General features: G+C 34.0%; 2 protein-coding genes across 3 annotated transcripts in view; one reads left to right on the forward strand and one right to left on the reverse strand.

The window, feature by feature from the left end:
• The window catches only part of Ankle2 (ankyrin repeat and LEM domain-containing protein 2), a 29156-nt gene extending 27780 nt beyond the window's left edge, over positions 1 to 1376 (forward strand). For both annotated transcript variants that reach the window (XM_071589239.1, XM_071589240.1), the window contains one exon: positions 541 to 1376. In XM_071589239.1, coding sequence (XP_071445340.1) covers positions 541 to 625 — 85 coding nt within the window. In that variant the 3' untranslated portion in view covers positions 626 to 1376. The remainder of the gene's footprint in view (positions 1 to 540) is intronic.
• Positions 1124 to 12511, reverse strand: LOC139691436 (uncharacterized). The gene is made up of 4 exons (XM_071589251.1): positions 12506 to 12511; positions 12248 to 12274; positions 9290 to 11257; positions 1124 to 1252 (listed from the first exon to the last, which is right to left on the reverse strand). Exons 1-4 carry the CDS (start codon positions 12509 to 12511, stop codon positions 1124 to 1126), a joined length of 2130 nt encoding a protein of 709 aa, XP_071445352.1.
• Positions 12512 to 13257: the final 746 nt, after the last annotated feature.

Below are 13257 nucleotides of genomic sequence, written 5' to 3' on the forward strand. Positions count from 1 at the left end.
CCTTATCACTCTTACTATCATTGCCTGGAACCATGGCAAAGGAATTAATTTTCAAAATTTGATAATGCTAATTATAATTATTAATATGACCATTTCAAGGTTATTTTAATAAAATAAAAGTGGAGATGATCATGACTTCCTACCAGTGGAATTGTTCACATTAACCTACACTTAAGTTCTTTAGGTAGCTTAAACTCCATTAATAATGTACATTTTTTGGTTTAATAACCCAAAATGTTTTTTTGTCAAACTCTTTTATTACTTTTTCATAATAATAGGCTTAGTTTTTATTTATTTTTATCATAGTATCAGTATTTTATTCATATCCTACTTTTGACCATTATGTTAAATGGTTTTGATCCCATTAAATATTTTTAAATTTGAACTAGTGTAGCCTTAAATAATGCTGAAAACTTTCAGTGATGATAATTAAAAAATACATGTGCACATTCTGTTAAAAAAAAATAATTAAGTGTGTTGCGTGCTTATACTGTATGTATATACTTTCTTTTCCTGATATGCATTATTTGTCAATTCTAGCTGGCCTAGTCCATATTCACCGAGGTGGATCAAGCAGCCCCGTGTACCAAGCATAAAATCTTCTGAGAAGGTCCTGCTGTGTTGATTCATTTTAGTCGTGATGCTCCTTCATCTCTGTTTAAACATTTCCGAGAGGGCAAAAGGTGTAAAGTGAAAACTTTTATTTGACTCATTTTATAAATAACGTATAGTTTAAAATTTCTGTATTGTGACAACATTTTTAATGTGCAATACTCAGGAATGGATATGTATTGCTCTATGCAAGTTAATATCATATTAGTATATTAATTTTCAATTCTTGATTTTTTCTGTGTTGCAAAATAATTTCTATATTTTCTCATCTCTTTGATGATTCATACGTGAACTCCTTTTTCTTTATAAGGCTTAGGATATTTGTTTGGTACACAATGAAGTTATTCTGTAGTATTGCAATAACATTTAATTCTTCAAGAAATCTCTGAATGTCACTGAACATTTATAAAGATTTTTCCAAGAATAGTGCCTTCTATCTACTTAAAATAATATATTTTTCTATTATACAATAGTGCTGTGGTTTTACTTATGGATTCAACTTTGCAATGTTTTATTTTCGCTTGACATCTTCGAGGTGTGTGAAGATAATGGAAACAACTTCCATGTTATGGTCATATTGAGTGATGACTTTCTCTCCTACTATTTTTTTGTACCATTGCTTTATCTTTGCTAATCTGATCTGTGATAATAAGGTTAACAGACTTTTACATTTTATAAATAATATTGTACTTATGCTTAGGAACCAGGGCATAGGGCATTATTGCATTTTCATTTTTAATGCTAATAATGACTCCCTGGATTGAATAAACATGCTATATTAATATCAGGCATATTCATTTGAATTAACCTATACTCAAAGAAAGAGTGAAAAGTGTGATACATGTATGACCTTAAACAAAGGAATGCTAATACATATTTTTTAGATTTATTTTTATCTAGATTTTATTATATATATTTTAGATTTTTTTAGATGTAAATAGAGTTAGATTAGCATAATAATTCATCAAGAATTGCATCAGATAAGATGCAATCAAATCATTGATGCTTGTAATGTGAAAATCAAATTGGTTGTTTCGTAAGTATTCTCTTTCTACTGAAACCAATAATGCCATGCAAAATTTGAAGTACGTGGATTTTTGGACCATGGGCCTTGTAATTTTTTTAATGGCCCTTTCTAATAAACTCCACATATGTCATTGTTAACCCGATGTTTAAAACAGCCAGATACAGCTTAAGTAAAGTTTTCTCCAAAGAAACTGTGGGAGATGCCTCAACCGTAACTTTTAACGGAGTCATCGGAGAAATTGTTGCGTTGAAATGCACATTAGCAGATGACTCTGTTAAAAGTTACTGTTGCGGTAGCTCTAGCAGTTTCTTTGGAATTTGTCAAGGTATAAACAGCCTAAGTGTTAAAAGTTAGATTTAACCTCGTGGACAGTGGCGCGTCGCGCACAACTATGAATGCCTGTGACATTGTATGTATGGTATTTCATCACAACATCTTGTTCCTTTAAAGGCCCAAAATTTCAGAATTTAAGAGGACGCCCCAATAGCTTAACTGGCTAAAGCACTTGACCGGATGTTGAGGGATCTGGGTTCAAATCCCAGTCAAGGCGAATGATTTTTACACCCTGAAATTGTTGCATTGTAAAGTTTTCTCCTTGAATTATGTTACAGTTCTGCATGTTTAGGTGAATTGTACTGTAAGAAGGCAAAAACTGTGGATGTTTGAAGGATGGCTAATTGATGCAGGGTGGCTGGAAATAGGGAAAGATGAGGAAGGGACTTTTCACCCCCTCCACCCTTTCATCTCATGTCCATGAGCAGCTATGGAAACTCCCAAACACCTATTTACTGTATTTTCTCATCGATAATGTGCACGTTATGTAATTAAAATGGAAAAAAACCCAAATATAGACGTATTTGCTGGCTGACACAATATGACACAAATAGAATAGAATAGCAACATTTGAAAGGACACTCAGACAGTAAATTGTTTGAGCTTTCAGCCCTCTCAGAGGCCTTCTTCAAGTGAGACTGAAAATATGCTGGAGAGGGGAAAGAGATATGGGCGGGGAGGGGAGTTGTGGAGCAGGGAATGCTGGGAGGGAAATTAAAAATGGCAGTTAAGGGTGGGACTTTTGAAAGAGCAGAAAGCATATATGTAGGTGGATTCTTGAGTTCTCACCTCTATATTGGTGGCTGAATCAGGTAGGTATTCTAGGATGCTAAGAGAAAAACACTGGTCGAATGAAAGGTTGTGGGAATTGGTGTGTGAAGGGATAGGAAGAGAAGAGAATGAGGCAGAATTGCAGGAGTACCGGTGATTATTCATCCAAATGGATAAGGGGGTAATGCATTCGCCTATGTAAACATTGCACTTCCTTTTACAGAGAGATGGGTTCCAGAAGCCAGGCCCTAATGCCTGACGTGAAGAAGAATATAGTCTCTTTCATTGACTGTGAGATATTGCCTACTTAAAATTCAGATCTGACAATGAAATCACCAGTTATTCTTTATTAACTCTGGTTGATATTGTTGTGCCATTCTTTTCAAGGCTTTACAATAAAATATGACATATATTAGCACTCTATTCACATTACTCCAGTTGCATGACTAACATTCACATGATTGCTTGCATTTAATACACCATCTTCCAAATAGTATCAATGATATGAATGTCAATTCTCCTTTTTTTAAGGCAAATAGTATTAAGATGCACTACTTCTTTGCAATTTTTATTTATTCATAGAACCAATTTTTCCCATCTTTAAAAGGAAGAAGTGAGATTTATCTCAAGAATTTGGTTTATAACAACCTGCGAGATATCTATGCTGGAATAATTGTAAATAAATAGTTAGCTTGGCTAAGACCAATCCACAATTAGATCCGATTGGGTTTGCCATTGTAATATCAAATTAAATGGCTTAAATGTGACTATTGTATTTGATAATACAAATGGGGGTATTTTTTTAAAGTAATTATTACTAAGAAATAACTGAGATATCTGGATAAAATTTATTATTCTGCATATTAATTGATCCTTATGTACATAATATTATAAATTACGGCTATTAATGTTGATGTGTCAGGAAGCCGTAGATTGAAGCAATCCACAGTATGGAGAAGATAAGAGGTTCACAGTGTCATTAAGCTCCATCATTTGAGGGGTTTCAGTACCTGACAAATCCATGATTAAATAATGGCTGTTTATGGAAATGATAGCCCATCATATGATGCTGTGGTGAGGTGCAAAAGGATTTTTCAAACTGGCTGCATGCCCATCACTGACACTCCAAAAAGTGGGAGACCATTTCTTGTGAACAATGCTGCCACAGTGAAGAAATTGGACTTAATCCTATTTGATCGAAGAGCAACCATTCAAATGATCATGAATGAGACATCTTAGCTATGGAAGTGTGTATAAACTTATTCACGAAGAAGTGAACATGTCAAAGGTGTAAGTATGCTGGGTTCCGTGACTACTGACTCACTCATTTTCAGAAGCAAATGTAGTTGCCTGTTTAGGGAGATGTAAAATCTTTTGGAGGAAGACGACGAGGCTTTTGTGGTCACCTGGTAAAAATGGATGAATCTTGGATCTATCAGTATGATCCAGAGACCAAAGAGATGAGCAAGGATTGGAAGCATGATGACTCACCTATCACCAAGAAGGCTAAGGTCATGCTATCAGTTTTTTGGGACTATCTAGAGTCATCATTATAGACTACCAGGAGTAGGATCAGACCATTACTGGTGACTGTTACTGCACTCAGCTGAACAAGTAGTGTGATGCTCAGAAGAAGAAATGGCACAATATGTCTCCAAAGGCATCTGTCTTTTGGTCAGCAATGCACATGCTCACTCATATTAGCTCCCCATAATAGTTTTATTTTAAGTCTGATTAGCTGTAAAATGTGGTTGGGAATTAATAAGTCATACTTATTTGAAATGGTCATCACTGGGCTCAAAGAAGTCATGTCTACCTTCGCTTCACCATGCCAGGAAGTCTCTCCAAAGAATCATATACTATATATGCTTGTTGTGTCCTGGCTTGCGTGTTGTTGGATGGCTTTCGTGCTGCATCCTGGGGTGCAGTTATTTGTTGATTTATGGCATATGTGTTTGCATGAGTATTGGATAAAAGGATTTTTGCTTGAGTGTGTGCGCTGCTGTGGGTGTAATTTCAATGTTGTTGTTTTGCATGTGGTATTGTTCCTTTTTACGGTTGGTGACCTAACACCCCCCGCCACACGCCATTGCGGCGGCTTGCGGGGTAGTATATAGATGTTAAGGTAGTATAGATATTAAGGTGCAGTTGAGGAATCAAAGTGATGTGATTTTAAAATTTTACCTCATCCACCCTATTCTCCAGATCTTACTCCCAAGTGACTCTTTCTTATTCTCAGAACTAAAAAAAATATTGTATGATTGAAGATAAGGTAACAAAAATGACGTCATTCATGAGGTGGAACAGTGGTTTTTGATGCAATCTATTGAGTTTTACAAAGACAGCCTTCGAAAGCTCAAGAATTTCTGGGAGAAATGTATAACTCTGGATGGTGACTATGCAGAGAGGTTTTAAGAATAAAAAATAAGAATGAAGTTTCTATCTCTATTATTTTTTAGTTATAATTAAATTTTACGATATACCTTCATATACCTTGAGACATGGAAGCAACTGTCCTCTGCCTAATAACCAGTTCAAGTCCCAGCTTGGATAAATGGATGAGTATCTCTTCCTAATTCTGTGTTAACATTCCTCTATGTCCTTATATCATTTTAATCATCTTGTCTTTAATCCATGGTTTTCTTGCCCTATTAACTGTTCCTATAATTTTATTTATTGCCTCTAATATCGTTTTTTTACATGCTCCCATTATTGTGCTCATCTGCACAATAGAAGAATGATGGGGGCATATCCTAACTCGTGATTTTTTTCTACTGTTGCCTGGAATACCTTTCTTTTCATTCTGGCTATGGTATCTACATTTTATCTCCTCATTTATCTTCCCTGTTTAATGCTCTTGAATCCTATACTACACTACATTAGCACTAAATTATTATCCAAATGTGCATCCACTCCCATGAAACTTTGCCAATTGATTTCACTGCTCCTAAATTTGTGAATTGTCATAGTATAGTCTTCACTCATACCTCTATGAATTCCAGAGTATTTTCCACATATACCCATGTCTATTGTGGTGTTTAAACAGAGTGTTCCTTATAATTGAACGTCTCCTGCAGAACTCTCCCCAACACCATGTCCTCAATCATAATTTTCTGCTGCTGCCTGGAACTCCTTTATATTCATTTTTCATCTAGCTTCTACATTCCATTATGTCATACCTACATCCTACCTTACTAACACCACTCCTTTTGCCTGCCACCGTTTTATAATCCCACATCACTATCAAATGTTCCTGCCAGGAAACCCCCAGTTATTTCCTTTTCGAGCTAATATATCCTGTACATTTCTTCCTCCCTATGGTTAAGTTTGGCATTTAGACCTGAAGTATGACCTGATTGACCATTGGTTCAGCTTTTACAACTACTAATAATATCAATTACCTGATCTATGTTTACTATGCTATACTGAGGAACAGATGCTATGAAGACCTTTGTCTGGCTACAACCCATTGATCTATAAGGTATAAGTGACCCTACCAGGAGGAATTACCATTGCTCCTGCCAGCACAGCTGAAGGAGTCATTAGAATTCACACACCCGTAAATATGTAATCTATATTTTGCACATTCATGGCCAATATTTATGATACATATATATCAACACATGTATAACCCATGAATGGTACACTTCATTGGTTAAATGTATTTGAAAAAATAAAATTAGTAGTTCTTAAATTTAAACAGCTAATTCATATGAAGATATTTGCTCATTGGAAATCCTTTTTAATTCTAAACAATTTTGAGGTTTCTTTTGTTGAAAGAAAGTCTGTTTCCTTAGAAAAAATTTGTTTTTTGTTAATGCTGTAATTAAGTGAATTGTGATTAACACCAATTGAAAATCTTTTTAACTCTGCTAACACACTACAGATAAGAAAGTCATTACTGATGAGAAACTCACACACTTTGTGAGTTTCTCATCTGTAATGACTTTGAAATTCTTTTGAAAAGACATCTTTCTTTATCTAGAGGAGCATAGATTCAACCTTCATTCAAAGGCTGATAAAACTGTATCTAGGTTACCTCACGAACCTGTGTTATAAATCTCTTTCTGATCCACATTCAATGAAGGGCTGTTTATCAAAGCCATGAAATCAATTCACTATTCCTTTGTTTCCTCAATAATTTCCAAAATAATGAAATAATTTTTTTACATCATTTTGTCCTGACTTTGATTTTACTCAAACCTCCATTTTACATATTTTTCACTGGTGTCAATAATTTTTCCTCCCAAACCTAAATTCAGGGCTTCATTTTTATGTATGAATAAGCAAATAATTTAAAATTGAGTGCCCAATTTTTTTTATTTGCCCCTTTATCAAATAAGTAATAATTTCATTGAGGGAAAATGTATCGTATATTAAAAGGAGTACAATTGTTGTTGAAGATATTGTATATTTTCGCTGCTAAAATTCACAATCCTCATTCACATACTAATAATGCATGTAGTATTTCTTTAAACTTGTATCTTCATTGTGCACATAACTAGGGGTATAATGGTGACTCATATTTGAAAGCTGGTAGCATAGCTGCTGGAGCTCAGAATTTTGAAGATGTTTTTATAATAAATGAACTGTAAAATAAAGTAAATGACATTTTTGTTTATAGCATATGAATATGTTTTTTTAAATTTTCTTACTTTTCAAGTATTGAAATAAAATTCAATGGCTTCATTTGAAGAGTGTATTAACGACAGCTGTTTTTACTTTAGGCGAGGAAACTTTATACCTTAAAAGTAGTGTGAAAATTATTTATTAAAGGGAAATCATATGGCAGAGAATTTGCTAATAAACTGGAAGTAGCTCCGCATGATATAATTATGGCAATAATAAATGCTAAACTCCACACACTTCTTTCTCTTGTTTGATTATTGGTTGAGTCAGCTTGTGGCCTTAGTTCTAGTGAGTTGTTGGATGTTGTTAGCAAGTCACTTACACTTCCCACATCTATTACATCTTCTGATTCCTCATTCTTGTCAAAATTCATAAATTCATTATTATGGCCTGTGAACAGCAGGAAATCATTCTTTTTTGTCTATTTTGGCAGATAAAATCAGTACTTGTCTATGTGAAGTTAAACTAACAATATCATCTTTCTACAAGCCCTTTAAAAATGGAATTTGTGGAATGATGAAAATGTTGCCATACTTGATTGCATATAAGGTTTGGCCTAAAATTTTACAATGTCTTAAAATGATGTTTTTGATAAAATAATCAAATATTAATTAATACATATATGTACTTGTATTCTTGAATTATTGTTCTTGTGTTTGTAATTTACGCAAGAAAAATCAGTAAGATTTTCTCGGTAAGAACAGTATACGAAGTTATCTTGAGGGATTCTTCCACTTCCATGTTAATTAATTATTTTCAATAATTCAATTAATATTTAAAAAAGGAAGATTATATGGTGCATAGTACAAGAGCAGCCAGGGAATCATTGTAAACCTTTGTTTAAAAACTTAAATTTCATGCTGTCTTTATGTTACCATCCAACTCTTTACTGAGAGATCAATGTGTTTTTAATAGTGGTCTAAAGAGCCACTTAACTAGATGCTACTCAAATACACAGTTGACATTCTAAAGAGGAAGCTATCAACTAAATTGTATCTGGTCATCAATTGGGGTGTACAGTGGGCAAATGGATTTTTCACGGTCAATCTGTATTTGTGTAAGACCAAATTATTCTCTATGGTTTCATGCATTTTCTTCTGGTTGAAGTATACAGGTAAATGTGCAATGTGATAAAATGAAAGTTAATTCCTAGATTGAAAGTTATAATGAAAATGTCATACCTTTTCTCATATCATTAGTATTTTTTGAGTGTTTGATGCTAGGATATGGCATTTCCTCACACATTAGTGTCATTTCTTCTAACTTAATCTGTCCCTTTTCCAGATTCTTGATTGTTTTTACTTTTTGAATTATATCTCTTTTCTTGCAATCAGTATTAATGCCATTGATGATGTTACAGTTTTGGTTTTCGATGAATTGTATGCTTCTCAAGCACTTGATGCAGAACTTATCCTGGAGGAAATAGTTGCTGTTCCAGTCTTCCATTATCTTACTTGCTCTTCCTGTCATTTCATTTTTTCTGCTTGTTATTTCCTCACATGAATCATACTTACCATTATCTATTCTTCTCATAATGTTTTCATCATATGCATTCGTCAAGTTTTTAATCTGAGCCATTGCATTAGAGTTCATTTCATTTCTCTGCTTTAAATTTTCTTGCAGCTTTGTAATTTGATTTTGCATTATCTTTACTTGTTTTTTTAGAGTTGTCACTTTTTTCTTAAGTCTTTTCTTTTTATTGACTTTGGATCTCATTTTGACCATATCTGTTTCCATAATTTTTACTGTTTTTATGAGATGCTGTATTCTACAGGTGAGATTGCTGTGGTCACCTCTGATTCCATTCTTTGCCTTCTGCATTTTGTTTGTGAGATCAAGTATGAATTGCTGATTTAAGCTTTCACTGTGCATATCATTTGTTGCTTCCCCTAAAGAGCATTCCTCCATGCAACTAACCTCTTCTGCAAGATTAAGTATTTTATTTTTAATATTTCCAATCACTGAACAATGTCTTAACCTGTAGTCTTGCCTCAAGGTATGTGATATTTGATCTTTTCTTTCTGCAATCTTAATGTATTCCTCTTTTTCTTTTATTAGTGCCTCCCGTTCAACACTGATTTCTGATTTCTTCTTTTCCATTTCTGCAGTCATAGTCAATAATTCTTTCTTCTTTTCTTCTAATTGGTTCATCTCTGTATTAATTTCAGCCACTCTTGTTAGCACTGATTTTTTTATCTCATCTAAGTGAAATCTCTCCATATTTAGAGCACCTCTCTCATCACAGATACATTTTCTTTCCTTCTCGATTGACGCAGACTCTTTCTCCAATTTGAATTCTTTAGCCTGTATTTCTTTCTGAGCATTCCTAATTGTCATCATGTTATCGTCATTTGTTAGTTTAATAGCTCTCAAGGCCTGTCTCTCATTTTTCAACATCATCCATTGATTCTCAACAGTTTCTCGCTCCCTAGCAATGCACATTCTTTCCCATTCCAAAAAGGCCCGCAGTGAATCACATCTTTGCTTTACTTTGGATAGGTCATTCCTTTCAGAAATCAATGTCTCCCGAATTCCCTCCAAGTTTCTCTGCTCTTCTACCATCCCTAGTGTACGTTTTTCATCAACTTTTCTTCGTATTGCCTCTCCAACCTTCACTTCTTCCCTGTAATCTGCTTTAATCTTCTCCAACTCCTGCCTTTGACTTTCAATGGACTCCCTTGACTCATTGATTGTTCTTCTTTCCCTTTCTTGTTCAATCCTCTCATTTTTTATTTCGTCTTGTTTAAGCTTTATGTTCTTCCATTCTGCCTGAATTGTTTTTTTCTCATTTTCAATGTTCATCAACTCTTCTATGTAAAGATTCTCTTTATGATCCAGTGCCATTTCCTTTTCTGTTATTCTATCTTCCAGTTTATTTAGTTCATTTTGGTGCATATGAATCCTCTTGAAGGTTTCCTTTATCTCTATCCACTCTTTGCTGATATTCTTTACTGCTGAACAAATAGACTCTCTAATTTGGTGAGCCACGCTTTCTTTGTTTTCTTTTTCTTGGTTCATTATCTTCCTTTGATCTTCTGCAATTTTTTTCCAGGTGTCCATAAAATGTTGTAATTCATTTAACTTTTCCTCATACTCAGTCACTATTTTGTCAGCCTTAGCTTCAGCTAATTGCAGCAATTCATTTTCTCCTTTGGCCAAATATGGAATATCCTGTATTTCTATTTCTGTTACATTTCCTGAAATTTCATCGCATACTGAAGGTCCGTACTTTTCTATGGTGGACACAATTTCATCTGCAAATTGTGATTCTTCTGTAACAGACATTGGATTCATGGTATCATCTATGAACTCTTGCCTTGTGTCCTCCTTCATTTCTGAAGGACCAGCATTCTCACCATTGCTTATAATGTCCTGTTCATCCCAATTTTTTAAACATTCTTCTCCTTCCACATCCCATTCATTATCATCATCTAATAGACTTCTGAGTTCTCTTTCAATTTTCTTTTTGTTCATTTCAAGCATAATCTTTTCTTCCTCAAACTTCTTCTTCAAATGTTCTAAGTCATCCCTTTCTTTCTGAATTTTGTGCTCTTTTTCATCAAGTATTGTTTTCTGTCTCTCCAATTCCAACTTCTCTTTACTCAATTGTATTTGAATTGTAGCAATCGGTGCACCAACGTTGTTTTCCAGGACTTGAAGTGTGTCTGTTTGCGGAGCATTATTTGGAAATTGATCTGCTTCCCTGGTAGAAAGGGAATTATTTTTAAAAACTGGATTCATATCAGGGAATGATATCTTTAATTCTTGATTTTCTGTGTGGGCATCGCCAAATCCTTGAATTTTTCCAATTGAATCATCTGCTTCCCCACCATTTGATCTTTCTTGATCACCCTCTTGTTTTTTACAATGGAGACTTTTAATTATCTGAAATAGAATAACTTTATATTTTAGGCCATAAGTTTTTAAGCATTGGGTTTGGAGATATCTAGGTTATCTTATCAAAATATTTCTTGTATTTAATTATTATTTTATGGGGTACAAAATATGCTATGAAACCAATAATTGACTAGACATGGTAGTCAGCCATCCTTGAAAACACTGAATGGGGAAAACCTTGAAAAAACCTAGAATTGAGTAGTAAAACATGGAATTTTGGAGAATCAAAGATATTTTATAGGAAAATAGGTCGTTAACGGCGTAAGAAAAAATGAATTATTTGAATTCAATATAATTAAGTGATTTTTAATAAAAACTAGTGGCTTTAATTTTGTTATGATTTTGCCAGAAAGTGAAGAATTACCCAGACTAATCAAGTATTGAAACTATTTCTACCCTACTGCTGCACTGCAAGTTACTTGTAACTTATGGATACTTAGTTATTCAAGTGAGAATACCACAGTAGATAAGTAGTCCATAAAAGAAATTTTTTTTCAATGACACCCCCCTTGTGTCCCCCTGGATATTACCTGTATTATCACTAATTCACTAATTGACACAACTTTTTAAAGCTATTTTTATTAGTTAATTGTTTCCTGATGAATGTCCATGCTATATGATGCATGCAGGGTATGATCGCCTTTTGTGACTTGCTAAATTCCCTCAAGTGGTCCGATTTGTTTTCCTTGAAATCCTTTAGCAAAAGATTTGAATATTTCTATTCCACCTATCTACATTACTTTGAAATCTGTTTTGCACTTGTCCTGAAGCATAAAAAAAATAAAAGCTCATCTGTTAAATACCAAAGTCTTTGGGTCTCTGATGAAATTCATTGACTTTCAAAGCAAATGAAAGATGCAGCTGTGTATTACAAAAGCAAATCAAACCCAGCTGGCCATGAGGAATATTCGGTACTCCAGAAAAGTTATCACCAAACCTAACAGTGTGCTAAAAATCTTTCAACAACCATAAACTTACCAATGCAGACAATAAATCTGGAGAGATCTGGAAAATTATTTAGGAACCCAAGAGTACACATAATTTATAACAAGATCTTCAACTGCATGACTCCGCTGGAAATTCTATTCCAGATTACTCCAAAATGGCCTCCATTCTGAATGATTTCTACCTATCCTATCAAAATCCCTCAGTTTCAGTCGATTCAGCTAAATATTCTCATATTTCTGATACATACAATTCATTATATCTATTCCACTGTTCAGCCATGGAACTGACCAACATTATCAATAAATTCCCTAAAAATTTAGTCCTGTATTAGATGGCATCGCAGAGATAGTCATAAAAAGGTCATTTAATACAATTCAAGATCAGCTGTTATTCTTAATTAATGAATCTCTAAAAATTGGAATTTTCCTAAGCCATCTTGAATCAGCCAAAATAGTGCCAATATACATACAAAGGCAAAGGTTGCAAAATGGCCATGAATTCTTATTGACCAATATCCTTGGTTGAACCAGTTGAAGAAAATATTTTAAATAGTTTTCTATCATCGTCTTGTATCATATCTTGAAACATATAACCTGTTATCCACATCTCAACATGGATGAAACACAAGGTCGCAACAACAGCCACATATAACGTGGGGAATCAAATACTTTTAGGATGGGATAATGGAACTGAAGCTTTAGGATTATTTTTTTGATTTCACTGAAGCTTTTGACTGCGTCAATCATCAGCTACTCTTGTATAAACTGAAACGCTATGGTATAAGAAGCACATCCTGCAAATGGATTGAATCATATCTAAGTGAACAGCATTAGCATGTGGAGCTATCAAGAAATGGCTCCAAATTTGTTTCTTCTGGTAGAGAAGTAACACTGGATGTTCCCCAGGGTTCTATACTTGGCCCTATTTCATTTTTAATTTATTTTAATGATCTACCAGGTAAGCTTAAGTCCATTGAGGAAATAGACCCATTAGTGTATGCTGATTATACAATTATTATCGTGTCAGCCTCCTCAGTGGAC

The sequence above is a fragment of the Hetaerina americana genome, unplaced genomic scaffold (assembly GCF_022747635.1).
Source record: "Hetaerina americana unplaced genomic scaffold, ioHetAmer1.1.p SCAF_35, whole genome shotgun sequence".
Taxonomy (NCBI): domain Eukaryota; kingdom Metazoa; phylum Arthropoda; class Insecta; order Odonata; family Calopterygidae; genus Hetaerina; species Hetaerina americana.

Coding starts and splice junctions, on each gene's coding strand:
- LOC139691436 (XM_071589251.1), bottom strand. Junction 11,258..12,247: donor CAGATTTATTGTCTGCATTG/GTAAGTTTATGG, acceptor ATTCTATTTCAG/ATAATTAAAAGTCTCCATTG. Junction 1,253..9,289: donor TACTTAATCTTGCAGAAGAG/GTTAGTTGCATG, acceptor TTATTATCACAG/ATCAGATTAGCAAAGATAAA.